At 33.5% G+C, this 27,818-nt stretch overlaps 1 protein-coding gene across 1 annotated transcript in view; it reads left to right on the top strand.

Annotated features, from left to right (window-relative positions):
- Positions 1-270: 270 nt before the first annotated feature.
- The window catches only part of mAChR-B (muscarinic acetylcholine receptor), a 560,067-nt gene continuing 532,519 nt past the window's right edge, over positions 271-27,818 (top strand). Inside the window, exon 1 of the mRNA XM_069826296.1 lies at positions 271-417. Coding sequence (XP_069682397.1) covers positions 314-417 — 104 coding nt within the window. The 5' untranslated portion in view covers positions 271-313. The remainder of the gene's footprint in view (positions 418-27,818) is intronic.

Here is a 27,818-nt window from a genome sequence, read left to right as displayed (position 1 = left end):
TTCTTGTAATAAATAAATAATAAATTTTGACTAAATCAGGTAAGGACAAAATATATGTAGGACGAAATTTCACATAATATTAAAATGACATGGACGAAAGATTTGTTGACAAAATTGACAAAATTTGATACAGGACAAACATATAACTGGACAAACGTAAAATAAGGACCAAATTATGAATGGAGGAAAACGTAATGAACTAACATTCTGCTAAACTGGGTAATATATCTTGCCACCTTTCATTTTGTGAATCATTTGTATTTCAGAGGGCGGCAGATGATGGGTGTCGGGTGGTGGCGGTGACTGTGGCACGATGGACGGAAACGTGAGCAGCACCGAGGCTAGCCTCAACGGCACGGACCTCTCCAACCGGACGTCCACTATCTACAGCATCGGACCGGATTTCATCACGCAGTGGTAAGTACGCAGATTTCTAGTTCCATCATCTTTCAGGCTCGGAGAATTTCTTTCCATGACACTACAAGCCTCTTCATCTTTTATCTCAACAGCAAAGTGTATTGCCAACTAACCAAACGAAATTGTTTCTGATGAAATTGATTTTCTGTGAAGTATCAAAATGTTCCTTCGACTCAGGTATGGTTATTCATATGTTTGCAATCTAACCTAGGCTATTAAATGAATTCTAGTTCTTATGTTGGAAAACCGGTAAGATCGATTTTTTTATCACATGCGACAGGTTAAGTAATATTTTTAATAATTTGACGCCGGAATTTAAATATCTCTATGATACATATACCCTAGCGCTAGCTGTTGTAACTATGCACCTGACAATTTTCGTAATGTTGATAGCGAGTGACGCCATGCGAAGTTGCCACAATGACCACTGCACAACTCTTCGCACCAATTCAGACGCTTAACTATAATGCTACTATACCTTCGCAAAGAATTAAAGCACTGAGATCAAAACGGGATTAGTCATGCTGAAGTCATTTTGAGAAAAGCATAAAAAAAAAACTTCACAAACTGCATTGTACTTGCTTTAACGCGTTGTTTTTGGTACTGTTATTTTGCACTTGACCAGATCTGCTTATCCCACAAGGAGTTATTTTTTTTTAGAAAACGTAACATATAGAAAATGGTTTTGAAAACTGCTTATGTGTTCTCTTTTTGATCTAAGAAACAGATTTTCATAAAAATGGTAAATAAAAGCGATAATATTTTTTTCTATTACTTACTTACTGGCTTTTAAGGAACTCGTAGGTTCATTGCCGCCCTCACATAAGCTCGCCATTGGTCCCTATCCTGAGCAAGATTAATCCAGTCTCTACCATCACATCCCACCTCCCTCAAATCCATTTTAATATTATCTTTCCATCTACGTCTCGGCCTCCCTAAAAGCTTTGCTGTGGTCGTGCCGGAGAATCAGTCCCATTCCGAGGCTTAGGCCTACTGTTAGGTTTCGTAACAAGCTGTTTTTTACGGTGATGGGTCGTTAGCCCTTCGCCCAACACCCAAGCTGGAGGACCACCCCTTATCGGCTGTCCACAACTGCTTATTCAATATATTCGCAGCTACCCTACATATCTGGAGACCGTCTCCTCTATCCGCAACCCGACGACGCGCCATGCCGTGGTGATAGGGACCCACAATACATGGGAAATTATATTACTACTGATTATAAACATTAAAGCACACAATTATATTTATAAATAAGTTGACACCTCAGTAAAACACTATCTGATTGGGCCACCTTCAATGTCTCACAACTCACTCCCAGAATCTTGGAATGCAGGGTGATTTTGTTTAACACTGTATCTCGAAGTGCATGAAACACTTGTCACTCGACAAGTCCCGTTTTCAAATTAAGGCTAGACTACTGCAATGTTCAAAGCAAATGACAACTTTCATTTTTACATTGAACAATGAAGGGTTCGTTCATATAATATGGGAGCACTCTTAACTCGGATACCACAAAATTGATGACGAGTTCCGTTTTTGATCTCAGCTCCTCAATCATTCCCCGAATGATAACCTTTTTACGTTTTACAGTAGCTGTACAAATTATTTACAACTTACGAATTACGCACGTGGTAGTAACAACATGTAAGACGGTGTGTGAAAGCGACAACATGACAGCGTTCCGCATAGCAACAGCAACTGCTAGAAAATACTACGTTCTGATTGATTCAGAAGGCTACCACTCAGCGTTCTTCAATTTTTCCATGGAAAGGGCTGCCAACTCAAATAACAGCTGTCAAGTCCATAATTACAATGGCTTGGGTATAGCTGATCAGGATTTAAATGCCAACGTGTAACTACTAAACTTAACTGTAGATTCTTACAACGATTCAGTTGTTGTAGACCGCAGTTCGAGATAGGAGCGAAACCGTTAAATTTGAGTTTGGGAGGGAAATAGCCTCTAAGCTTCGCCCAGAGCTTCCTCATTGGAACACTGGGATTTTTTATGTGCAGTAAATCTCTAGCACTTGACTACAGACGTTTATTCAAATTTCGATTACTGGTATTAAAATATTATATATTACATACTGGCAGGTGTTCGGGCTTAAATCCCATCCAATCTAGTGTCCAGAGCAATAGCAACGTGATCATCGAGGATGCGAAAGAATATAAAATATTTTATTAATGCTCTTTGCATCCATAATAAAGAAAGTGCAACCGTGGAGAAGAATTTTGCCAATTCAATCTTTGCTAAGGTTTTATAGCACATAGTCATAAAAGTGTAAAATCTCAGTGCAACTCAGTTCTAATTGTCTGTAGTGGCTGCATGAACTAGATCAGATCCGAGTAGGTGGAGGAAATAAGAGCAGTGAGCGCTATGAAAGTAGTTAAAAATTCTCGTAAAACAACAGAAAAAATATGTAATAGATTTTCTTAATTACTTTGAAAATTATTGATTTAAAGTATTTGATGAGAGAATAAAAATGTCTTCCATTAAAAATTGGGAACTCCGTTAGTTTTTTAATTGTAAATGTTTAGATATGAACACGTATATAGATGATGTAAATATTTAGGTTGTAGCAGATATTTAGGTGTATATTTGTCTGATATTCCTAGCATAGTTCAGACTTGTTCAAAAGCATCTATAATGATTGCGCATACTCAGTTGTTTCTTGAATTTATGTCAGCATTAATTACTATTTTGAGAAAGATTACTTTAAAATTGATGGAATAATAATTATTCATATCCTTCCCATTAGAAAATGAGGTACTGTATTTTTACAAATAATTTTCACTGATTGGCTTTATAGCTCTTTACTGTGTTAATATGAGGAAATTACCTGACTGACTACGCTTCGAACAATGAACAACATCACTTCGAAACTAGTCAGCCAGGTAATTTCCTCATATTAACACAGTAAAGAGTTATAAAGCTAATCAGTGATTATGTAAGGGTTAAAAGTGTATATAGAACAATTAAAAAAAATAGTTTTCAGGTCATAATTGAAGAGTGTAATTCCTAAATTGGCTCAGTTCATTTGGCAATTTTTATAACGTATACAAATACGTATATGATTATGTTTCAGATCTCTGTCATATTTTAAGCTTGTTTTATTTAAAAAAATGCCAATCTTTGTCTGAAAGTTTATGTTATTGTGCATGTCACTTGAAAACTCGCTCAGTCCTTAGAAGGATGGATAAAAAACTAGCCTACTGCTTTCATAAAATTGGACTGAATGCGTTTTGGGATCACAGTCTTCAATTGTAAATATTTAGATTTTAAATATTTAGGCATAGCCTAGCATGTGCAAGAACCCTTGAAGCACGATAGATGTCTCTGGACAAAATTAATATTCAATAATTGTCGCTCAAAGCTCAGTTTTTATGTTAAATTACTCAGTTGCTGAAAAACACCGTTAAATAAGGCAATAGCAAATGCCACGGATACTTATAGGCCTGATATATTCAATATTCTTAGTCTTTTGTACAGTATTTTCTTGCAGTGATGAATTATTCTATATCACCAAAAGAAAGTCTGCTGGTAATTATATAAAAGTTAATAGTGTATGTTTACATACAGATGTGTGTGTACTTATTTACACTGCAAGTGGGCAAACACTCGGTGGCAGTGGTAATTTAATTACACACAATAAAAATAATACACAATAATTACAAAAATAAATTAAAATACACAATAATTACAAAATACACAATAATTACAATTAATAATAATACATAAATAACCTAATTAACAAGTGATCTAATTTTATTATCTAGATCAGGGCCGGAAAACTAAATGCTCTGTGGAGCAGCGGAGAGTGGCTCTTGCTCACGAAACACTACTGTCAGCAAAACAGCTGTGAAGAGGCGGATTATGAATTACAGATATCTATCGGATATGGATTTAATAGGGAACATATTCCCTCTCTAAACAATTAATAGGCTTTAAATGGGATTGAAGTAAACATATTTCAAGTAATTAGAACTTACAGTGAACAATATGCCAGGGAAGACCCATATTCCCTGCCGTCAGAGAGCAATCTCATGGCTCCTTCAGACTGCCGGTTACTTTGGTTTGACTAGCACTGTATAAACTAATTTAAAGTAATATTAATAAATGAAATAAAATTGATATATACTAAGATATGTCTTAATTCGGTAAACTTCTCGCAGCAATTCTTCAATAAATAACTTTAATTTTAAATCTTATTATGTGACAATAAATAAGATAATTATTTTTAATTATGCAGAATACTATAAATAAAAAGTGTTATCTCGGATTTGAATTATTGCAATGGCAGTATGAAGAAATAAGTTGTGAGCGCAAAAAAGATATTTTCTGTAAAGTGAAAGGAAATTAAGTATTTGTTCGTGAGAAATAAAAATAATAAATATCTTAATAAATTACATATTTATGAGATCAAAACGAGCGTCATAAGAATAAAGGATAATTATTTATCGATTTACAAGAGCGTTATAAGAATAAAATAAAATTATCGGTTAGCAAGAGCGTCATAAGAATGACATATAATTATCGATTAGCAAGAGAGTCATAAGAATGAAATGTAATTATCGATTGACAAGAGCGTCATAAGAATAAAATATAATTGTCGATTAGCAAGAGCGTCATAGGAATAAAATATAATTATTGATTAGCAAGAGCATCATAAGAATAAAATATAATTATCGATTAGCAAGATCACCATAAGAATAAAATATAATTTTCGATTAGCAAGAGAGTCATAAGAATGAAATGTAATTATCGATTGACAAGAGCGTCATAAGAATAAAGTATAATTATCGATTGACAAGAGCGTCATAAGAATAAAGTATAATTATCGATTGGCAAGAGCGTCATAAGAATAAAATATAATTTTCGATTAGTAAGAGCGTCATAAGAATGAAACATAATTATCGATTGACAAGAGCGTCATAATAATAAAGTACAATTATTGATTGACAGGAGCGTCATAAGAATAAAGTATAATTATCGATTGACAAGAGCGTCATAATAATAAAGTACAATTATTTATTGACAAGAGCGTCATAAGAATAAAGTATAATTATCGATTAGCAAGAGAGTCATAAGAATGAAATGTAATTATCGATTGACAAGAGCGTTATAAGAATAAAGTATAATTATCGATTGACAAAAGCGTCATAATAATAAAGTACAATTATTTATTGACAAGAGCGTCATAAGAATGAAATGTAATTATTGATTGACAAGAGCGTCATAATAATAAAGTACAATTACTGATTGACAAGAGCGTCATAAGAATAAAATATAATTTTCGATTAGCACGAGCTTCATAAGAATAAAATATAATTATCGATTAGCAAGAGCGTCATAAGAATGAAATGTAATTATCGATTGACAAGAACGTCATAAGAATACAATATAATTTTCGATTAGCAAGAGCGCCATAAGAATAAAATATAATTATCGATTAGCAAGAGAGTCATAAGAATGAAATGTAATTATCGATTGACAAGAGCGTCATAAGAATAAAGTATAATTATCGATTGACAAGAGCGTCATAAGAATAAAGTATAATTATCGATTGGCAAGAGCGTCATAAGAATAAAATATAATTTTCGATTAGTAAGAGCGTCATAAGAATGAAACATAATTATCGATTGACAAGAGCGTCATAATAATAAAGTACAATTATTGATTGACAGGAGCGTCATAAGAATAAAGTATAATTATCGATTGACAAGAGCGTCATAATAATAAAGTACAATTATTTATTGACAAGAGCGTCATAAGAATAAAGTATAATTATCGATTAGCAAGAGAGTCATAAGAATGAAATGTAATTATCGATTGACAAGAGCGTTATAAGAATAAAGTATAATTATCGATTGACAAAAGCGTCATAATAATAAAGTACAATTATTTATTGACAAGAGCGTCATAAGAATGAAATGTAATTATTGATTGACAAGAGCGTCATAATAATAAAGTACAATTACTGATTGACAAGAGCGTCATAAGAATAAAATATAATTTTCGATTAGCACGAGCTTCATAAGAATAAAATATAATTATCGATTAGCAAGAGCGTCATAAGAATGAAATGTAATTATCGATTGACAAGAACGTCATAAGAATACAATATAATTATCGATTGACAAGAACGTCATAAGAATACAATATAATTATCGATTGACAAGAGCGTCATAAGAATAAAGTATAATTATCGATTGGCAAAAGCATCATAAGAATAAAATATAATTATCGATTAGTAAGAGCGTCATAAGAATGAAACATAATTATCGATTGACAAGAGCGTCATAATAATAAAGTACAATTATTGATTGACAAGAGCGTCATAATAATAAAGTATAATTATCGATTGACAAGAGCGTCATAATAATAAAGTACAATTATTGATTGACAAGAGCGTCATAATAATAAAGTATAATTATCGATTGACAAGAGCGTCATAATAATAAAGTACAATTATTGATTGACAAGAGCGTCATAATAATAAAGTATAATTATCGATTGACAAGAGCGTCATAATAATAAAGTACAATTATTGATTGACAAGAGCGTCATAATAATAAAGTACAATTATTTATTGACAAGAGCGTCATAAGAATAAAATATGACTATCGATTGACAAGAGCGTCATAAGAATAAAATATAATTATCGATTAGCAAGAGCGTCATAATAATAAAGTATAATTATCGATTGGCAAGAGCGTCATAAGAATAAAATATAATTATCGATTGGCGAGAGTATAATTATTGATTGATAGTGATTATGAAGATGATGATGTTATGATAATGATGATGATGATGACGATGACGACGATGACGATGATAATTACACATTGCTTACGCTAATTGTATTTACATTTATTTAAAAAATAGTTTCATTTTCATTACTAGACCGACAGTTCTTACACTGAACTACTTTATCATTAAAAGAATAGCCTATATGTGAAATTCATTTGGAATTCTTTCAGTATTAAATCCTTCACTTACTTAGTTTTCTCCAAAAAGAAAAAAAATTCTTCAGTTTTGAAAATCTTTATTTCATTTTATGCCAAACCATGTGTCTAGTCCATGTTATTGTTTGTTTTTTTCATTACAGTGCTGCTCTTAGTTTCAATATTAGATGAAAAGGAATTCCATACATGGTATACTCATAACAATTTTATTACATAATCTCACACGTGAAAATTTGTAGCATAACGAAAATAATTAACACCAATAATGGATACACAAAAGACTAAACTCAATACTTTCTCTGAAATTTCATAATATTTTAGGGGATACTATTGGGTATTTAAACCAGTAAAATTATTCAATTATAATCTAATAAGTTTCAATTTTGCAATTGGAATTCACAACTTTACAACGGAATTTTGTCCTCGGGGAGCAAAAACTACTGGCAATTCGAACAGTTCATCATACATAGTTCGTGACATGGAGGATTATAATTATTATGACGACGATAATAACGATAACCTAATTAATGTCTGTAGACTAAATTATCATAGCGGCCTGACGTGGAAGACTTTTTATATAATATTTAATCCAACGAAAATTTAATCAATTCAGACCTTTCGACATACATAAGGATATAAAGAGTAGACCAATTAAACGAAATTGCACCTGAATTTTAGTCTTGCTTAAATTGCAATCATAAATTAGTAGCTTTAGATAGGATAATATTTCTAGAATATGAACATATTTGCACAGTAGAGTAGTTGAAAGAATGCTGTTTCTTAACTTATTTGTGAGTTCATAAATGCATAAGATTTTACAGCTATACAAATAGAATAGTTACAGTTCCCAACAAACCCATAGGGGATATATAACCCAAATCCGAGAACATAAGGTAAAGTTTTATATTGCATAACATACTTTACAATCTTACGTCACTCACGTCACAACCGATCAAGAGTTTGACCGTCGCATGAAGATGTATGCATCTTAGATTCCTCATGTAATATACTAAAATGCATCACGAGAACGGAATATTTTTTTCCTTTCGCTTTATCGTCAACAAAGGGGAAATGTAAAATGATAGCGAATTAGTGTTCAAAAGAACGTTGTGCAATATAGAACAGTTTCGAAATGTTCATTGTAAAAGTTAATATGCAGGTAACTATGAAAATAATATTTTGTTGTTTTTGTACCTGAAAAGTGATTTAAATGGCTAGATATGATTATACGTAGATGTCAAAATGTTAGTTTGAATTCTTGGACAACTAGGGGTCATAAAAATAAAAATATTAAACATTTAAGGTATTGATACAAAGCGAGTTAACTTCATCATCCTTTGACACTAATACATGTTCTAGGGCTCAAATGAGAGCTTATGGAATTAAACTGGAATTTACTTAGCCTAGTTTCAAATGAAATGTGCGCAACTGTTGTCTAACATATGTCTTTCTCTTCGCAAATTTAGATTCACAACGTATTATGAAAGTTTAATCAAAAGTGGTAGTTTAAAAAAAAAACAAAATACATGTTAACAGTGGTATTATAATGCATACCGGTAGATCCTACTTTATTTTCTTCAAGAGAAGTATTCATTTTTAATTAGTTATTTTATGACACTTTATCAACTGCGACTGTTATCTAGCGTCTGAGTGAGAAGAAGGTAATAATACCAGCGAAAATTAGTCCAGGATCCAGCGCCGAAAGTTATCCCAAATTTGAGAGAAAACCCCGGAAAAACTTCAACCAGATAACTTGTCCCAAACTGGATTTGAAACCGGGGCTGCTTGTTTCTCAGTCAGGTATGCTAACCGTTACTCCACAGCGGTGGATCATATAATTCACGAGATGTAAGGTAAAATATCTGTTTTACACACTATGAATACGTATGGAGGGCATGGAGGTTAGAGCAGTAGAATGAGGTGATGTGGTCGGCACCACGCCACGCTAAGACACTTGGTATAATGAGGAATTGAAACTTGAGAACGAAATTAAGCATAATTTATAAAAAGTCATAATTATCATTTCTATGATAAAGGTCTTTGAATAAACTAAATTTATGTTGTGTAATTATTTGTTACTCAATGTGTGTTCTTTCCTAAAGAACTCACATGTATACATTTAATATGAAGGGTTCAGAGCCATAGTGGGCCAAGAGCTATTTATTAAAAATGGAGAAACAAGACTTAAATAAGTGAATACCATAGGTTAATGTTACATAATTTAGTTTTAATGTACATACTTTAAATTACTTGCTATATGAGGCTATGAAATGTAAAACTCGCCTTATCCAGGTAAAGTGATTTGTCAGAAAACAGGACAGTTTTGCATTTGATAGTAGTTTTCTGAGCTCTATGGAAGAGGAATTAGACAAGATTTGCACAATCCGACTATTTTGGATAAGGCGAGTTTTGCACGTGATAGCCTCATATGTTTAATTGAATTATGGTACTCACTTCATTTTAACCCTCGGGTTCTCCGTTTTTTATATATGGCGCTTGGCCCACAATGACTCTGAAGCCTTCATATGTAAATACCCGTTAAAATAGGCCTACTTAGAAGAGAATTACTCAGAAGGTTTCATGTAAGAACTACATCTTCTGCATTAGTTATACTGAAAACGTTCACCACTAAATACAGCTTTCGCAGCAATAGGAAAAATAAAGAACAGAACTTTGAGACCCTCCAGTATCATCACAGACTACAATATTGACCGCGTAGAATGACTATATATATTAAGTGCTTGGGATCTGCGGGAAGACAATAATCCTTTAATCTAAGATAAAGGGAAGAAGCTGCTGTTACTAGAGTCTTACTTTACGACTCGTGTAGCAAATTATCTGTCAGTTACTTACGGATCACTTTTTCATTAAATCTTCATCTTTACTTTAGGCAAGGTGCCTCATTTAAATTTTAAATGAAAATTAAGTTGTAAACTGTTTCTTCGTTTCTACATTTTGAGCGACCACAGTACTTAAACGCTGCATGCTGGAAGTTGCTTAAGGTTAAACGAATTTATTGTGTTATCTTTATTTATAAGAATATAATTTATATTACAATATAAGATAATTAGGTGTATATGTATCTGCAAATTTTGTTACTTAAAGATTCTGAGTAGTCATTTCATAATGTCAAATAAATTCTAGATACCGTAGATTTTATTAGATAAAAGCTTATTTCTTATATACAGGATGATCAGTTTGGGAAGACATAAAATAAAAACGTGATAAAATGGGAACTGTTGCTATTTATTGTTAAGTAATTTACACATGCATTCTAGATGAATGGGAGTCTTGTCCAAATTAGACCTCAACGTACCCACCATTGCGAACACGACACAGTTCATATCTTCAGGCTAATTACTCCCACGTGTGGTCTAACATCTCAGGCGTAACTTTCTTAAAAGCTGAGAAAATCTTTGCTTTGAGATCATGAATATCCCTGAGTCGCTGTCATTAAACATAATTCTTCACGAAATCTCAGAGAAAGAAATCGGGTGGTGTCAGGTCTGGGGAATTTGGAGGCCACATAATTGGCCCTCCGCGATCACACCAGTTGTTGCCAAATGCGTCATTCAAATAATCACGGACGTCTGTTGTCCAATGCGGTGGTGCACCATCCCGTTGGAACACGATACACATGTTGTTTTCCTGATGCAGTTGTGGTACGAAAAAGTTTTTTAACATGTCCTGATCGAACTGTTTCCTCTGCGAAGATAAACGGCCCATACAAATTATAGCGACTTACCGCGCACCAAATATTAACTTTAGGATTAGCTCGTTCCAGTTCATATGAGGCATGCGGATTTTCACGTCCCCCTATGATTGCATTATGAGTATTCACTCCCCCTCTGACATGGAAGATTTTTCGTGAGAAAATACCCATAGGCCTATTCAAGAAGCATTTTGTTTATTCGGTCGTTGCTGAGTAACTTCTTTTACTTCTTATGGGTAACAATGATGATACAAAACTTCCGTGCTTCAGTATCACGTCCACACCTGTGGAGTAACGGTTAGCGCGTCTAGCCGCGAAATCTGATGGCCCGGGTTCGATTCCCGGTCGGGGCAAGTTACCTGGTTGAGGTTTTTTCCGGGGTTTTCCCTCAACCCAATACGAGCAAATGCTTGGAAACTTTCGGTGTCGAACCCCGGACCCATTTCACCGGCATTATAACCTTCATCTCATTCAGACGCTAAATAATCTATGATGAAGCGTCGTAAAATAATCTCTAAAATAAAAGATTCAGTATCACATTGAAACCGAAATGAATTCTACAGCACCTCTATTATAAATTTTATAGTCATTTTATTTTATGTCTTCCAAATGGATCAGACTGTATATAGATATAAGATATTATGAAAGTTGACAGTGTACGCCACAGTTTATGTGATATTTGAAGAAGAATTAAACGTTGGATATCTGTCAATTTGATAGTGTCCTGATAAATGGTATTTATGTTTTCTTAATCTTTTGATTGCTATTTCAGAGTAATGATTATTAGTTGTAGATTTCGAATATTTGGATATCTATACTGAGAGTCATATATATATATATATATATATATATATATATATATATATATATATATATCTTAGCATAGTCGCGCCGCTCCAGTACTTTATCTGTAACTTGGCAGTGCCTACCTCTTTATTTTTACATTTTAATTTAATGATTACCTTACTTGCTTCTTACTCAACTTTTTATTTGGTAAGTACATATGGACTAGTAGTAAACAGAAGCGGCAATACTACTACCACCACCACTACCATTACTACTGCCACTAATACTGCCAGTACCACCACCACCACCACTACTACTACTATTACTAATAATAATAATAATAATAATAATAATAATAATAACAATAATACCAATTAAGATTTTCTGATGATATGGCGTTGTTAGCTGAAGAGGAAATGATATTAAAGGATATGCTACTTGAGCTAAATGACAACTGTGAGCAGTATGGGATGAAGATAAATGTCAACAAGGCGAAGACTATGGTCATAGGAAGAAAAATACAGAAGATAAACTTGCGAATTCTAAATGAGGCAATAGAACAAGTGGACAGCTTCAAATACTTTGGGTGTACTGTAAGCAGTAACACGAGCTGCTCCCAGGAAGTCAAAAGGAGGATAGCAATGGCCAAGGAAGCTTTTAATAGAAAAAGGAGCATCTTGTGCGGGTCTCTGGAAAAAGAACTGAGGAAGAGACTAGTGAAGTCCTTTGTACGGAGTATGGCATTGTGTGGGGCAGAAACATGGACATTACGACTAAGTGAAGAGAAGCTAATAGAAGCATTTTAAATGTGGATATGGAGAAGAATGGAACCTGTGAAGTGGACAGGCAGAATAAGAAATGAAGCTGTGTTGGAAAGAGTGGATGAAGGTAGAATGATGCTGAAACTGACCAGGAAGAGGAAAAGGAATTGATTGGGTCACTGGCTAAGAAGAAACTGCCTACTGATGGATGCACTGGAATGAATGGTGAACGGGAGAAGTGTTCGAGGCAGAAGAAGATATCAGACGACATTAAGATTATATAGATCATATGAGGAAACAAAGACGAAGGCAGAAAATAGGAAAGATTGGAGAAAGTTGGGTTTGCAGTCAAAGACCTGACTTTGGGCAGAACACTAAATGAATGAATGAATGAATTAATAATAATCATAATAATAATAATAATAATAATAATAATAATAGTAATACAGTGTTTACTTGTGCACTTAATAAATAAATAAATACATACATACATACATACATGCATGCATCCATCCATACATGCATACATGCATGCATGCATGCATACATACATACATACATACATACATACATACATACATACATACAATATCCCACACTCTTATTGTGCCTTTTACCTGAGTTCTCAAGCCTACATACCCACAGAGTTACAATACCCAACTTTTCCTACACTCTCCTGAACAACTTTCCTCACTTGGCCGTAATTCTGGAAATTTTTGCTGGTCAGTTTATTTTGTTCGGTGCATTGAAGTCTCTGTAACTGCGATGCGGATTACTATAGATGTCAAACGGAAAGCTCTTGTTCTGATGATACTCGTATCTTAATCACTGTAAATTCATATTTTAATCGTCTTGAAAGTGTGATTCTTCATTTCAAGGGTTCATATACCAGGAAAACAATTATTATAAAAGTATACTTTTTCGGAAGAATTAAGTACATACTAGTTCCGTAAATGTCTCCGACGTATTATATAATGGAGTATGTACTACTTTCTGTGAAAGTTCAATAAGAAAATGATGATAGATAGACTACTGTATATACGCCAGAATTAGACTACCCGCCTAATACGCAATCGCTGTAAATACGCGGTTTACCCGCGGTTCATTGAATACCTAGCATCTTGTCGGGATTAATAATAATAATAATAATAATAATAATAATAATAATAATAATAATAATCATAATCATAATCATAATCATAATCATAATCATAATCATAATAATAATAATAATAATAATAATAATAATAATAATAAAAAACATTAATAAACTTTTTGCGATATGCCTTATACTATTTTATTTACGATTACACCCCTGTATTTAAACCATTTTATAATCACGATTCTGTCTTCAAGCACAGTTGCATCAATATTTCTACATACTCTAATATTCTTATATCTTATATTACTACTTCAGGATGATTTACTGTTACTATTCCGTTATAGTTGTTGATTGCAGGTTATTATTATTATTATTATTATTATTATTATTATTATCATCATCATCATCATCATCATCATCATTATCATCATCTCATTGAAACGTACAGCAAAGTCCGTATAGGCCAGTTTCTGTCAGACGCTTTTCCAATTCACTGCGGTCTAAAGCATGAAGATGCACTATCACTTTTACCCTTTAACTTGACTCTAGGAAAGACCAGGAAAACAGAGAGGGTTAGGAATTGAACGGGTTACATTAGCTGCTTATTTATGCCAATGATGTGAATATGTTAAGAGAAAATCCACAAACGATTAAGGAAAATACTGAAATCTTACTTGAAGCAAATAAGGAGATAGGCTTAGAAATAAATCCGGGGAAAAAAGTATGTGATTATGTCTCGTTGCAAAACGTAGTACGAAATGGAAATATAAAAATTGGAAATTCATCCTTTGATAAAGTGGAAAAACTCGATTACCTTGAAGCAACAATAACAGATATAAGTTACACTCTAGAGGAAATTAAATTCTGAGTAAATATGAGAAATGCCTGCTATTATTCGGTTGAGAAGCTTTTGTCATCCAGTCTGCTCTCAAAAGATCTGGAAGTTAGAATTTATAAAACAATTATATTAACTGTTGTTCTGTATGGTTGTCAAACTTGGACTCTCGCTTTGAGAGAGAAACAGAGGTTAAGAGAGTTCTAACACAGGTTAAGGGTGCTTAAAATAATATTTATGGCTAAGAGGGATGTAGTTATTGAAGAATGGAGAAAGTTACACAACGCAGAACTGCACGCTGTATATTCTTCACCTAACATAATTAGAAACATTAATTTCAGACATTTGAGATGGGCAGGGGATGTAGCACGTGTGGGTAAATCCTGAAATGCATATAGAGTGTTATTTGGAAGATCTAAGAGTAAAAGACCTTTATGGAGGCCCAGACGTAGATGGTAGGATAATATTGAAATGGATTTGATGGAGTTGGGTTACGATGTTAGGGATTGGATTAATCTTGCTCGGAATAGAGATCAATGGAGGGCTTTTATGAGGGCGGCAGTGAACCTCTGGGTTGCTGAAAGGCACTTGTATGGAAGTATTAATTTTATTATTATTATTATTATTATTATTATTATTATTATTATTATTATTATATTTAGACTTACATTACACGTGGCCTGTGACCTTAGATGTAATTGCTGGAATAACCTACAAAACCATTACTAGACATTCACTAATAGAGTGACTATGTTTCATGTAATTAATATAGCCTGCAGAGTCCAATGAAGACAAAATGCAAACAGAAGTCGAGGGCTACGCACTCACTCCATGCTGGAGAGAGATAAATCTCTACGTCCTTGCTTGCATGTAAGTAGGCCCTATGCCGGTGCAGAATTTGCAACCGAAAGCAGTAGTGCTCGAACCATAATTTATTGTCAAGTTTTCAATTAAAGTGATCAGAATGTTATTGAACTTCTACAATGTGTGCCGATCTAAGAAGTTTTCAGACGTTCTACACAAACAAGAATATGCACAATGTTTTACAGACGATGTAAAGTACGTTTACCAGATGAATATGAAATACATAAATGTGTATAATAAATGTTCAGGTAGAATTCATATAAATAATGGTTATTTCAATGATCAGGAAATTAAAATACAGCATTGAATTTATTGGGTTATTTTACGACGCTGTATCAACATCTCAGATTATTTAGCGTCTGAATGAAATGAAGGTGATAATGCCGGTGAAATGAGTCTTGGGTCCAGCACCGATAGTTACCCAGCATTTGCTTATATTGGGTTGAGGAAAAACCTCGGAAAAAACCTCAACCAGGTAACTTGTCCCAACCGGGATTCGCACCCGGGTCACCAGGTTTCGCAGCCAGACGCGCTGACCGTTAGTGCACACGTGTGGACTACAGCATTGCATACAGAACATAAAACACACTACAAAAACATCTCAATATACAAACAAGACAAACAAACAAATGCAATATGACATGTTTACAAAATTTACATGCAATAGCAATACTGTAGTTGTAACGACATCTACAGACTGATAGTACTTTTCGATTTCGACACAAGAACACATCACAGCTATAATCAATGTAATACTTGCTTCTATGTAGAACACATAATCAACTCCAATCACAACTACAGAAATGTATAAATAGACATGTAAATTTTACACATTAACCGAAAAGTCAGAAGCTGAACATAGTAGAACAATAGGAAATACATATCCACAACACATTCTCAACACTCAACTGAAAGTCAGAACGCATACTCATCGACACACAGCACTACTAATCAGAAACGCATCCACACTTCTACCAGCCTATACATCCCACAAACACATCATTAAGAAGAAACCGGAAGAAAGTTCAAGACCGCAGTAGATGGTTAGAGATGGCATAAAATTCCCGTCGAAACTATTCACTTATGTAAAGTATCATAAAGCTTCAATATTTAACACAGTGGAGTTATTTGATTTGTTAATTTAACAAGTTTAATGATACAATAATAGTTTATCAATTGCTAGTTTCTTTATGGAATTGCTGTTAGCGAGATGGTATTTTGCCATATGAAGTAGAGAATTCGCCATGAATTACCTGAAACTGGAAAATGGGAACAGATAGAAAAGTTAAATTTTTTTCTTCCACCATATTAATAATGTCAAAAGAAGTGCTTATACAAATTTTGGCCACTCGACCGCAATTACGAGGCCGTCCAGAAAGCGATTTTCCCTGGGCCATTTACAGAAAAAAGCACAATTGCATATAATAATTTATTGAAACAGATACAACAATTGTTGCGCTATTTGTCAACATATCCTCTACTGAAATTGAGACATTTGTTATACCATGGGATCAATTTTTGTATCCTTGTATTGTAGAAGTCAGCCGCCTGGGATCGGCAGCAACGTTTGACAGCCGTCGATCACATGATATGACAAATGTCTCACTTCCGGTGGGGAATATGTTGAAAAATAGCTCAGCAATTTCTGTGTCTGTTCCAATAAGTTTTTCCAATGAAATTGTGTTTTCTTTCTGTTAACGGTCCCTGTTGAACTTATTTTTTACGGCCCTCGTATTTGCGTTCGAGTGGCCAAAATTTGTATAAGCACTTCTTTTGACATTATTAACATGGTGGAAGAAAAAAAATTATCTCCCCCCATCAGAATGTTTGCTTGTTAAACTTCGGGAATATCTCAGAAAAAACCCAACCGAGATAATCAGGCTAAGCGGGAATAAACCCACGCTCTTGCACAGCTCCGAATTAGCAAGAAAACGCGGTAGCCTGTGCTACGCCAGTTGCTTAGGCTAATAATAATGACAGCAATTGTGAAAAGATTGTATGTTGTGTGATTTGGAAGCACCCAAGCATTTTTATCTTTATCGATAGCGTAAAGAGGGCGTCTAACCTCCAGATTCGTGGGTCTGAGCTCCATTAGTAACTCCGTTTCGCCGGACGCATCTGCCTCAAGTTATGCGCTCCACATCAACTTCGTCGTAATAGTGGAGATGCTTACAGACTCGCGTCTTACGCCCATAATGGCCGTTCATGTATATTCTATGCCCCGACACAGTAAAAAAGCTTTTAATGGAAATCATGAAATTAGCAGCTTTTATGCGAATACTGGGCACTCAGAGCTGCCAGGAAATTGAGTGCAGGCCCGCCCTCTCGGCGGGCTGGGCATCGGTTCCGGGCGCCTGGTTCACTAGGGAGGACAGAGGAAGGAAGCAACCCAACTGAGACGAAAAGAGAGGCAAGTAAACGTGGAGAGAGATGTGAAGACAAAATGGAGGAACAGTTATGAAGAAAATGGTAGAGCATTTATATCGAAAGAGTTGTTGACTTACGCATTACAGTGGAGAGAATTTGCTTTACGGAAAGGTTATAAATTCAAGGAGGGGTGGAATATTAAACAGTTGAAAGAAACAAAGCAACGACACAGACACAAAAAGGACGAAAAATGATGGAAAGTAAAAAAAAGTATTAAAAGAATAACCCAAAAGAGGAAGATCCAAGCAAAGGGATAAAAAAAGAAAGAAAAGCAGGATGGTAGGTAGTTCGATATTATTATTTATTTAATCTGGCGGAGTTAAGGCCATCAGGCCTCCTCTACTACACCACAGAATATATCTTAATTTCTTAATCTTAATTTCTTCCTGTTTTAGTAAAATAATTGTATATTATTTAATCAGTATCATTCCCGAATGAATTAACTACCGGTATCGCAATATATATTGAATGTGAAAAATGTCCCAAACTTCGAGAGAAATGTCTGTACAGAAAGGCGGAATGGAAAAACTACTTTCTCAATATCGCAATTTTTGAAAATGTGCAATTCCATAAATATCTCGATACATATTATAAATTACAATAGTAAGCAGTAGTACTTACTCTTCATGCTTTGCATAATGAAATGTCAAAATAATACATTTAAAGAGGTCACCGGCGTAATTTAGTCGGCTGAGGCGCTTGCCTGCCGATCCGGAGTTGCTCTCGGGCGCGGGTTCGATTCCCGCTTGGGTTGATTATCTGGTTGGGTCAGAGTCCTGCAGACTGGCCCTCAGCGCAGCACTGTCAGTCCTAATGCTTAAGCAGCCCAGCCCACCCAAGACCAACACTGTTTGGCGCGGCCGCTTCTTAGCCCATCACGCTGGGTTACGCAGCCCAGCTTAGCCCACCGCACTAAGCAGTGCGGTGACGTCAACCCACTAGTTGATTGCATTCTACTCCTTTCCTGCTTGCGCTTGGCGTGTGGCATAAGCATACAGGACACAGTACAAAATTAAAATATTTTCCACTGCTGTCGAACACAGATTTAAAAACTGTCCCTATGGTACTTTTTGAAATTTTCATCCGACTTTGTATTTTTAAACTTTCTAGCAGCGATTTTCTCCTTCACTACTTTTTATCTAGAGAGATTGTATTTTAGAAAGTATGCTTTCACGGCCGGTGCCTGTGATGAAGTTTTTCCGGGCTGCTATTACACTATCAAAGTTTTTTGCAAAGATCTTTTTATAAAATATATATTATACAATATATGACAGTGTAATGGGTTTTCTTTTGTAAAAGTTCCTTTGATAAAAGATCTTTTATTAAATGTAAGTGCAGCTTGTTTTCTTTGATAAAAGAGTTCTATACCTTGAAACAAATATGGCGGAACGCAAATATAACTAGATTGTTGCTACCACAAAAATTCTGATATCGGAGTATGAAGCAAATTAAATGTAAATAAATAATTTTTATAATATAATATTAATATTATTAGGGCGAATCCGGAAATGCATATAGAGTGTTAGTTGGGAGGCCGGAGGGAAAAAGATCTTTGGCGAGGCCGAGACGTAGATGGGAGGATAATATTAAAATGAATTTGAGGAAAGTGGGATATGATGATAGAAACTGGATTAATCTTGCACAGGATAGGGACCGATGGCGGGGTTATATAGGGCGGCAATGAACCTGCGGGTTCGTTAAAAGTCATTTGTAAGTAAATAATATTTTATAATAATTTGTATAACTTTTCAAGTCCTCTCATTGTACCTCTTTCAATACGTTTTGATGTATACCTCTCTTATCACGTCTTACAATCCATGGTTTAAGCCCTGACCAGATATTTATTCATGATGTTATAAACTTAACGCGTAAATAACAGTGTAAACAAATCGTAAACTTAACGCGTAAATATTAGTATCAACAAATCCACGGAACGCGTGTTCATTGTTGTGGAACAAGTGTTAGGAGAGATTTGTTCCTAATTTTAGGTCATGTTTGATAAAATCTTCTGAAAAGATTTCATGTAGTGTAATATACCCCAAATCCTATCTTTTATCAAAGATCTTTCATCTAATATTTTATCATAACATTCTTTGTCAAAGAATTTTGATAGTGTAATAGCAGCCTCGCAGAGACTGTATTTTCTTTGCGATGCACCATTATTTGAACTCATCTTGAAAAACAGAAATCAAATGTTTGAAACAGTAGCTGATGGTTGATCGAACCGTACATACAAGCACAAACCCGCGCCAACTCATTTCATAAGTAACTGATAGCGGAAGCTTGGGCTCATGCTTTGATACAAAGAAGTCCACCGCACTAAACCGCTCCACAAGCAGTCCGCCGCGACCCGTGCGGTGGTGCATGGTGACGGCACGGGCTAGTTCCGTGCGACACTGCTCAGCCCGTTGCGGTCAGCGAAGGGGAAGCCCGTGGATTTGGACAAATCTGCACGACTCTGGGTTGGGTTCTTTCCAAGGTTTTCCCCAAACGCAAAGCGAGTGTGATGTAATCTATGGCGAATACTTGGCATCATCTCGCCAAATACTATCTCGCTATCACCCATGGACGCTAAATAACTTAGTAGTTGATACAACGTCCTTAAATAACCAACTAAAATACATTTAAAGAAGAAAAGTAATGAAAAACACATAATGTACTTATTTATGATATAACACATTTTATTTAAACAACAGAGATTGTACAGAGAGAGACGAGATAACATTGTAATGACAAAATAATGGTAGAGAGGAAGTGATCAGACCTACGTAAGTCGGACTACTTAATACAATCAAATCTTAAGCTTATTTAGAAGCAGAAAATTACACGGAATGCGCCGTGTTTCGAAATATAATAATATTATTGTGAGAGAAGTTAGAAGAAAGTTGTAACATGTTGATGTTACGAAAATGATAGACGGATGTTGGAATTATGACACAAAGTGATAGAGTAACGAAAACATGATAATGCCACTGCAAACAGAAATAGTATGAAGGTAAATTTCTCTATTCAGCGACAGAATAATTTTCCCTATTGTCATTAATATACCCCTTGCTTTTAAAATAAACTGTTGAACACCCGTCTGTATCGGACGCTTAAAGATGAAGTATTAATACGCGCAGGTGCTAAAATTACAAATAAGCAAACATATCTTACGGAACAGGCTATATGTACGCTGGAGCGAGCAAGCTCACTCTAGCGCTGCAAATTGGAAGCTGGCCAGGTGTAGCAGATTGACCAGCCAACTGTGGCAACACCGCACCAATCTCTTGTGGGGGCTTTGCTCCTCTTTCTGCTACATCTACACCGACTAGAACTCGATCATACAAGATCCTGCATGGAGTTCCGATAAAAACATCCCGCTCTATGAACCAAGACGCATGCGCCCAGTGACAAATGCAAGCTATCGTCTCATGCAAGATGGTCTTCAGTGTACGTCTGTGATTCCTTTCCAACTCGTGAACCTATTTTGTTAAAGTTGGTAGACCTACATATTGTGACAAGAACAACTCAACACACAATAGTTCTCTTAAATCAATGTCTGAAGTAGGTGATATACGATATACTAGACCGAAATGTCTAGATCCTGTATTTTTTATCAATTTCCGGATTATGAAATGTGTAATATATTCTTCGGTTAAAGAGTCACAAAATAATGCAATAAATCTGATCTATAAGCTTTCAAAACAAGACAAGACAAAATGAAAAGAAATGAACACAATTAGATAGGTCATTGTTCAAAGGCACTAAATCAATTCTTGACGAAATGGACATTTTGATGGATTTCTTAAGATTTTTTTTTTTTTGAATAGGGAATGAAATAAACCAATTATGTTTTCTAGCTTAATATCAACTTGGTGAGTGATACATGAACACAACAGGAACATAACTTTAAAGTTATTAAGCTAATAGAATAGCATTCTTCGATTATCACAATACGGAAAGAAATGACTTGGTGCATTTTAACAATGACCGATTCGATTTAATTTTGATTTCATCCGAAATATTTCACAATGTATCTCGTGATTATTATTATTATTATTATTATTATTATTATTATTATTATTATTATTATTACAGTTGTTGTTTTTATTTATTTATTATTTATTACGCAATTAACTAGCTAGATAGTGAGTACAAATTACATTTATAAAAAAATATGTTTCTAGCCACTACCGTAAGAGCCAGACTCGTGTACGGTGTGGTCTTAGTCAATAATATAGCATAATATTTACAAGGACAGTTTACTAAATACAGTAAGTAACTTAATTTAAACCAATAAATACAACATAAGACCAAGAATAAAGAAGAAAGAGAAAAAGAGAGAAAAATACACATTTAATGTAAATTGACAATCCGACAGAAGCCAGTGATATTCAGTAAAAACATTAATACAGTCGACAGATATAAAGGGTAAAAAATACATTTGTTAATATTATATATATCATGGATAATTTTACAAATTCCTTTTTTAAAAGCTTCAATTTTAAAATATTTCAAATTTGGAAAATGGTTTGTAATTTTATTATAAAGTCTTGGGCCGAAACTAGCACCATGTTTAAGAGCTGCACTTGTATGACATTTAGACTCAATTAATGGGAAAGTAGACTTTTGTCTTCGAGTACGATATTCATGTCGATTAGATTTATGTTTTATTTGATTTCTGTGGTAGTAAGTTAGTAAACTATATTTATAATTTTCTTCAACACATTAAAATCTGTATAAATTAAATTTGTTGGGTAATCCATATTTTTGTTCAGACAATTTTTTATTAATCTTCTGTGTAATAAAATTAATGGATTAAGTACAGATGATGCTACTCCACCCGAATTTATAATACCATATTGTATTAATGATTGTACTAAAGCTAAAAATATTATACTTAATGCCTCCTTAGTGATAAAATTTCGAAGTATTATGAATTTATAAATTGTCTTTCTTATACTTGTACACATGAAATCAATTTGTTTATCCCAACGTAAATGCTGGTCTATAATAATTCCTAAATATTTAACTTGTGTGGAAGGTGTTAGATGTGGGAAATTACAATAATTATTTGTTAATTCATTACATGAAATATTATGTATTACTAAGTGATAATTATTCATAGGCGGAGGTAAACCTTTCGTTGTTAAAGAAAATGGAATATAGGTAGTTTTGTTAGTATTTCAGGACAGGAGATTAGAGTCAAGCCAATTTTTCACTACTTTAATTCCATTGCTAGCATTTAAAATAAGTGTTATCCCTATTTTCCCCATTAAATGTTAGTACAGTATCATCTGCAAAAGAAAATATATTAACACCATATTTCTTTAGATCAATTTTCAACAAATTATTAATATATATTATAAATAAGATTGGTCCTAATACTGTACCTTGTGGAATTCCAATATCGATCAATTTATAATTGCTACTATAATTGACAATTTTGACATTTGATATCTATTTTCTAAATATGAACGAAAAAGTTTGAGTAAAACTCCTCCAACATTTATGTTTTCTAATTTTGAAAAAAGGATATCATGATTAACTGTGTCAAACGCTCTAATTTTCTCATAATATTCCATATAACAGCTAGAATAGCATCATTTGTCTCTTTAGATGTACGAAATCCAAATTGAATTTCGCTCAAAATGTTGTTTTTTTTTCTAGATAATTTACTAACCTTTTTTTAATACATCTTTCTATTAGTTTAGCAAGAGATGGTACCACAGAAATAGGTTTATAATTGTTTAAATCAGTCCGATATCCTATTATTATTATTATTGTTATTATTATTATTATTACTATTATTATTATTATTATTATTATTATTATTATTATTAATGAATTTCTATTAATTGAATCCCTACTTCAATGGAAGAGGAAGCCTAAACTGTGACAAGTAATATAAAATAAATTATTATTATTATTATTATTATTATTATTATTATTATTATTATTATTATTATTAATGAATTTCTATTAATTGTAGCCCTGCTTCAATGGAAGAGAAGGCCTAAACTGTGACAAGTAGTATAAAATAAACAATTATTATTATTATTATTATTATTATTATTATTATTATTATTATTATCATCATCATATTAACTGTCAGAAGATGTAATATTTTTCCGGAAAATATAGAGAAGTTATTTATGTTGTGTTGTTACCACTCCGATATAACTTTTTTTGTACTCTTCAGTGTAAAATTTGAGTTATAGAGCTGTTGCATTCAGACAAGGATTAGATGATGCTGAAAAACTGTTTAAATATGGATATTTATCGTGTTTTATTAATAATCTCTAATGGCTTTTTTTTAATAATGATGTAAACCTGCTTCAAATCGTTTAGGGACGAAAATATTTCGGCATTGAATTAATTTGTTTCATATTTTACCAAAATAAATTTCATATTATGACAACATTCTCTCCATATTTTGCCGGTCTCTAGCTAGAGTGCAGTGGGTATGTAGAGATTAGTTTAAATACTAATAATAATAATAATAATAATAATAATAATAATAATAATAATAATAATAATAGTAATAATAATAGTAATAGTAATAGTAATAATAGCCAGTTCAATATCATACCTACTGAACATATTCTTATATTCTACACTAAAACTAGGGAGATAATTGCTAGATATAGCGCTGAGAAAATATACTGTATGACAAAGGACACATCTAAATTCTTTGACAAATAAAAACCTACTTGCTTGTGGGAATCGATTCGGATTGCTGAAGTCTGATCGGAGATATTACCACTTGAACCAGAACGAAGAGTTATAGATTTTTATTTTAGTGGGTTATTTTACGACGCTGTATCAACATCTAGGTTATTTAGCGTCTGAATGATATGAAGGTGATAATGCCGGTGAAATGAGTCCGGGGTCCGACACCGAAAGTTACCCAGCATTTGCTCATATTGGGTTGAGGGAAAACCCCGAAAAAAAACTCAACCAGATAACTTGCCCCGACCGGGATTCGAACCCGGGCTACCTGGTTTCGCGGCCAGACGCGCTGAGCGTTACTCCACAGGTGTGGACAAGAGTTATAGAAATGAATACATTGTTGTTACCGACATAATTACAAAAGTACAGTACATCCCCTTGTACAAAATGTATAACATGTAACAAGGTTCCCAGTGATTCAAAAGAAGAATTGAGCTATTTCTACAGCTAAAGTTAGTATCCGTTTCCAAATCCGCGGATTTTGCACTTGCTTTCGCTCCATCAGACCTGACTTTCGAAAACAATATAGGAATACATCGGAGAACATGCCAGCTCTTGCTCTCAAGAAAAGCAATCCCTTTACAGTGCCTTTCAAGGAGGAGAGCTGCAAGACTCAATCCAATAGTAGGAAATGAAATTGCGAGACGATGATGCAACCTCGGAACAAATATAAAATAAAATAGTGAATATATAGCCTTGTACACTATATGATGCAACTGAGATACATTTGTTTACATGGAAATGAAGTGAAGAAGTTCTTGTAGCTCTCTTCTGTCAATATTGTAGCGAGGAATGTTCTACTAGTTTTATTTTCGTATGTACTTTAAACTCGACAGGTAAATGAACATGATGCGCCCGAACTCCGAGATAAAGAATGTGCATTGCAACGAACTGTCCTTTATTTACGAAGAAATTCTATACAGTTCTGACGTGTATAAGGCTATATACTCGTAATTATAAAATGCCGCGAAAAAATGAAAGATTTTTTTTTAATACCATAGTCCAAAAACATCAATTTTAGGAACAAACAAAAAACTATCTGGCATGGGTGTTGTTGACACTTCAAGTATGAAATTCATCATGCCATTTCTGAAAGTGTTGTAGAAACTTGGAAAAACTTAAAGACATTCATAACTTTAAATTGCCTCATAAAAATACACGCGTAACTGTAGGTTACTGTGGACAGTCGTTGTTTTAAGGAACAATACCCTCTTCTCCCTGAAGTGTGCCTCTCCTTTAATCTTCTTTTTTCTTTATTATATCCTGTTTCTTCTCCTTTCATTGCTTATGTTTATTTCCATGGAATTACTTTTGTACCTGAAGATGACTCCATAACAAATACAACAATTCACGTGCTAAAATATTTTTCTCTGAGATGCCTTTGGCCTCGTGCATAAGAAGCAGTACTGCCAATCTACTACAGTTTAAAATTCTATGGATAAATGTTTCGAGATGTTATGAATGAGATATTTATAAATGCTACCATCGTCCTAGACAATGGTTGTTTTCACAAAAAAAAGTCTTTGAACTACAATTGTTTTATGAAAACCACTGAAAATTTCCACTCCTATAAGACTATGGTGTTTTTCTCTATTAACAACTAATTTAGTAGTTGGTCGCTATAATATGCCCACCACATGCTTATATCCCAAATTTGAACTTTTTGGACTATAGTTATTTTTTTTAATCTCCATTTAATATAGTGTTTAAATGATGAAAAAAATACTTGCAGTGAAATTGTATGGTTCTGCGCTCAGGTAGTCGACAACTCCTAATAGAAACCAGGATTTAATTTCTGGAATTTTCTATAACGTGATATTCAATCTATTTTCCTAGTATACCCCTAAATGTTTTTTTTTAAACTTCGTACTGTCAAACTGCATTGCAATTATATAAGAAATAACAAAAGAATGTGATTGATGCTGTATGCAAAATAAACAATTGTTATTGTTATTATCATTATCATTATCATTATTATTATTATTATTATTATTATTATTATTATTATTATTATTATATATAATGATCTCGATTATTTATTCTTATGTAAGGTCCTTAAAGGTGACACTAATTGTCATTCTTTCTTAAACAATGTCAGCCTTCGTATTCCTATGAAGGACATTAGACATCACAAACTCTTCTATTCTAGAAATTCTAAATCTTCCTCGCCGGTCTCCAAGATGTGTTAAAAATGCTAACTTGCATGTAGGCGATTTCGATCAATTAGAATGTGGCAATGTCTTTGCTAATATTATATGCATAATCCTTATACACAAATTGGTAATACTTTTGTAAGAATCAACTCCTTTCCATAAAATTTTATAGTATTAAATCTTGTAAATTAATCATTGTGATCTATGTTCTTCATTTTGTTGTTATCTCAATTATTTAATTAGTACCGTAGTTAATTTGTACCTTATTATCCATTCCTCGTCACCGTACCTCTTTCTATTCTTCCTCTTTCAAAGTGTCTGTTTGTCTCCTATGGAACTCCTTACCTCGTCATGTCAGGGATTGCTGAGCGGTTAATAAATTTAAATTAAGAATTACATACTTTTATATGATATTAAATTGTGAGTGTTAGCCGATTTTTATAGGTTATTCTGTGTGTATATAAATTGTCATTTAGGCCTATCATAAAGCAGAATTAGGATATGAATTGTAAATAACTTAATTATGTATCATGTTTAGTTAATATTTCATTACAGCCCATGTAAGCTTTTTAATGTGCATGAAAATAATTTTTATACTTAAGTATGACTTTACTATTTTTGTCATTGTTTCGTTATGTATTTCACTTCTGGTAGTGTGGAAGAGAAGGCCTCATGGCCTTAACTCTGCCAGAATAAATAAATAAATATAAAATATAGTTGTTCATTTTATTGTATTAATTGTATCACTGTGCTGGATTTTTATTGGCCAATGGCTGTTGTACAGCATATAAATAAATAAACAAACAAACAAACAAACAAACAAACAAACAAATAAATAAATAAATAAATAAATAAATAAATAAATAAATAAATAAATAAATAAATAAATAAATAAATAAATAAATATTATTTTAAAACAAATAGAGGCTTTTAGAAAAATTAGGAGTATACACAGTTCTCGACAAAACCCGAAATTATAAATCACGATGGGTACAACATGTGAACAGAATGCCACGCAATAAATTGTCTAGGTTACTTCAAAATTATACCCCGTCAGGCACATGAAACCAAGGAAAAC

This window comes from Periplaneta americana, chromosome 5 (assembly GCF_040183065.1).
Source record: "Periplaneta americana isolate PAMFEO1 chromosome 5, P.americana_PAMFEO1_priV1, whole genome shotgun sequence".
Taxonomy (NCBI): domain Eukaryota; kingdom Metazoa; phylum Arthropoda; class Insecta; order Blattodea; family Blattidae; genus Periplaneta; species Periplaneta americana.
Note: the sequence above shows the minus strand (reverse complement) of the source record. Positions and strands in the feature narration are given on the sequence as shown.